Source organism: Buceros rhinoceros, unplaced genomic scaffold (assembly GCF_000710305.1).
Source record: "Buceros rhinoceros silvestris isolate BGI_N320 unplaced genomic scaffold, ASM71030v1 scaffold17621, whole genome shotgun sequence".
NCBI classification, from domain to species: Eukaryota; Metazoa; Chordata; class Aves; order Bucerotiformes; family Bucerotidae; genus Buceros; species Buceros rhinoceros.
The window spans coordinates 9134-10609 of record NW_010396150.1 but is presented as its reverse complement, the minus strand read 5'-3'; the positions used below and the strand labels follow the sequence as shown (position 1 = coordinate 10609).

Here is a 1476-nt window from a genome sequence, read left to right as displayed (position 1 = left end):
TCCTCCTGTGAAGGCAGCGGTTTCACCTTGGAGCCCCACGTGTCCGAGCCCACCCAGAGGAAGTGGCCAACTTGATCCGCCCTCTTAGCAGCCGCAAGGATTTGCCTGCAGAAAAGAACAGTTTGTTCACCAATTAACGTCACGTAGAGATGGAACTACTTGGGGAAAATGGTGTGTTGCAGCTGTGGACTGAACAGAAAGTGCCCGTTCCTGTAACCAGCAGAGCTCAGGGATTTCACAACACACCCTACCCCGACCCACACAGCCCAGACTCAACCTGCCTCTTCAGTCACCCTGTCGCCTCTGAAACCCGGATTCCACCAAAAGCTTTGTCACTGACTTTAATGAAACTTTTTCCAGACTTTGTGTCTCCTCTGTAGAACTGAACCTCTCAGCAGCTGACAATGTCACCACAGTTTGAAGCTCATTTAAAATTCTGGAGGGAGGAGATTCAACACAGGCAAGTGACAAATGAGGGTCACACTTCTAAAACATACTGTCTATTATTTTATGAGGCAGTGGTATGTTGTTAATCCTGGAGCACCTTCTGTGGTTTAAATTTGAACATCCAAGGTCCATTTTATCCCTAGTTACCACCACTTGTCATAAAATAGACTCTGAATCAGGGAGTAATACACAGTAGTATGAGTCTGAAGAGAGGGACATCCTCCAACTGCCCCTTCGAGAGGTAAGGTCAGGTCTGCCTTCCAGTGCCCGAGTAACCCTATGCTAGGAAAAGCTTCCAGACCATGATCAACATTCCCGTTCCTCTGCTACTGCGACACACGGTCAGGGCACCACATGAGCCAGGGCAGCACAGCAGCCCCTCTGTGCCTCCTGCTACCCTCCACATCCCCGCATGGCTCTTACCAACAGACACTTCCAGTTCATTACTCATGTTCCTACTTGCTTTCTCGTTTCTGCATAGCTATCAAGCACAAACGAATTAACTCCCTCAGCCGTCCTTACTTTATGTCCTCATCATTGGCAAAAATAACGATGGCCCTGGCATTGGGAGTTTCTAGGAGCTGCTTGATAATTTTATCAAAGTCGATGGTCTTGTCCTTGCGGTCCTGGGGGATTTTCAGGGACTGAGCGATGCAGAGCCCACCTGTGGGAGGAAGAAGAGGAGGACTATGTCAGATGAGAGCAGTGGCAAGGCAGTGGGAAACACAGGCGGCTGGAGGGGGAGCCTGGGAGGGAGAGAAACCCTCCGATCGGATTGCTGCCCTCCCGGAGGGCTTAGTCTTCCCGTCAAACTTCCTGAGGGATTCGTACAATTATCTTTTGCACAGCACACTCACTGAGCTGGACACACTCTGCCCGCCTAGACAGGGCCACGGATTAAACACATGGGCAAAACCAGCATCACAGAAAAGCAAAATCAACCAACAAACCAGTTAGCAGAGAGATTAAAAACCCCAAACAACAATCAACAACTTGAGCAAGCTTAAACTGATCAGAAAAATAACCACA

The 1476-nt window shown here is 49.3% G+C and overlaps 1 protein-coding gene across 1 annotated transcript in view; it reads right to left on the bottom strand.

Annotated features, from left to right (window-relative positions):
• The window catches only part of GRM7 (glutamate receptor, metabotropic 7), a gene marked incomplete at its 5' end in the record, with an annotated part of 64786 nt that extends 63675 nt beyond the window's left edge, over positions 1–1111 (bottom strand). The window contains 2 exon segments of the mRNA XM_010145823.1: positions 27–105; positions 970–1111. Coding sequence (XP_010144125.1) covers positions 27–105; positions 970–1111 — 221 coding nt within the window.
• Positions 1112–1476: the final 365 nt, after the last annotated feature.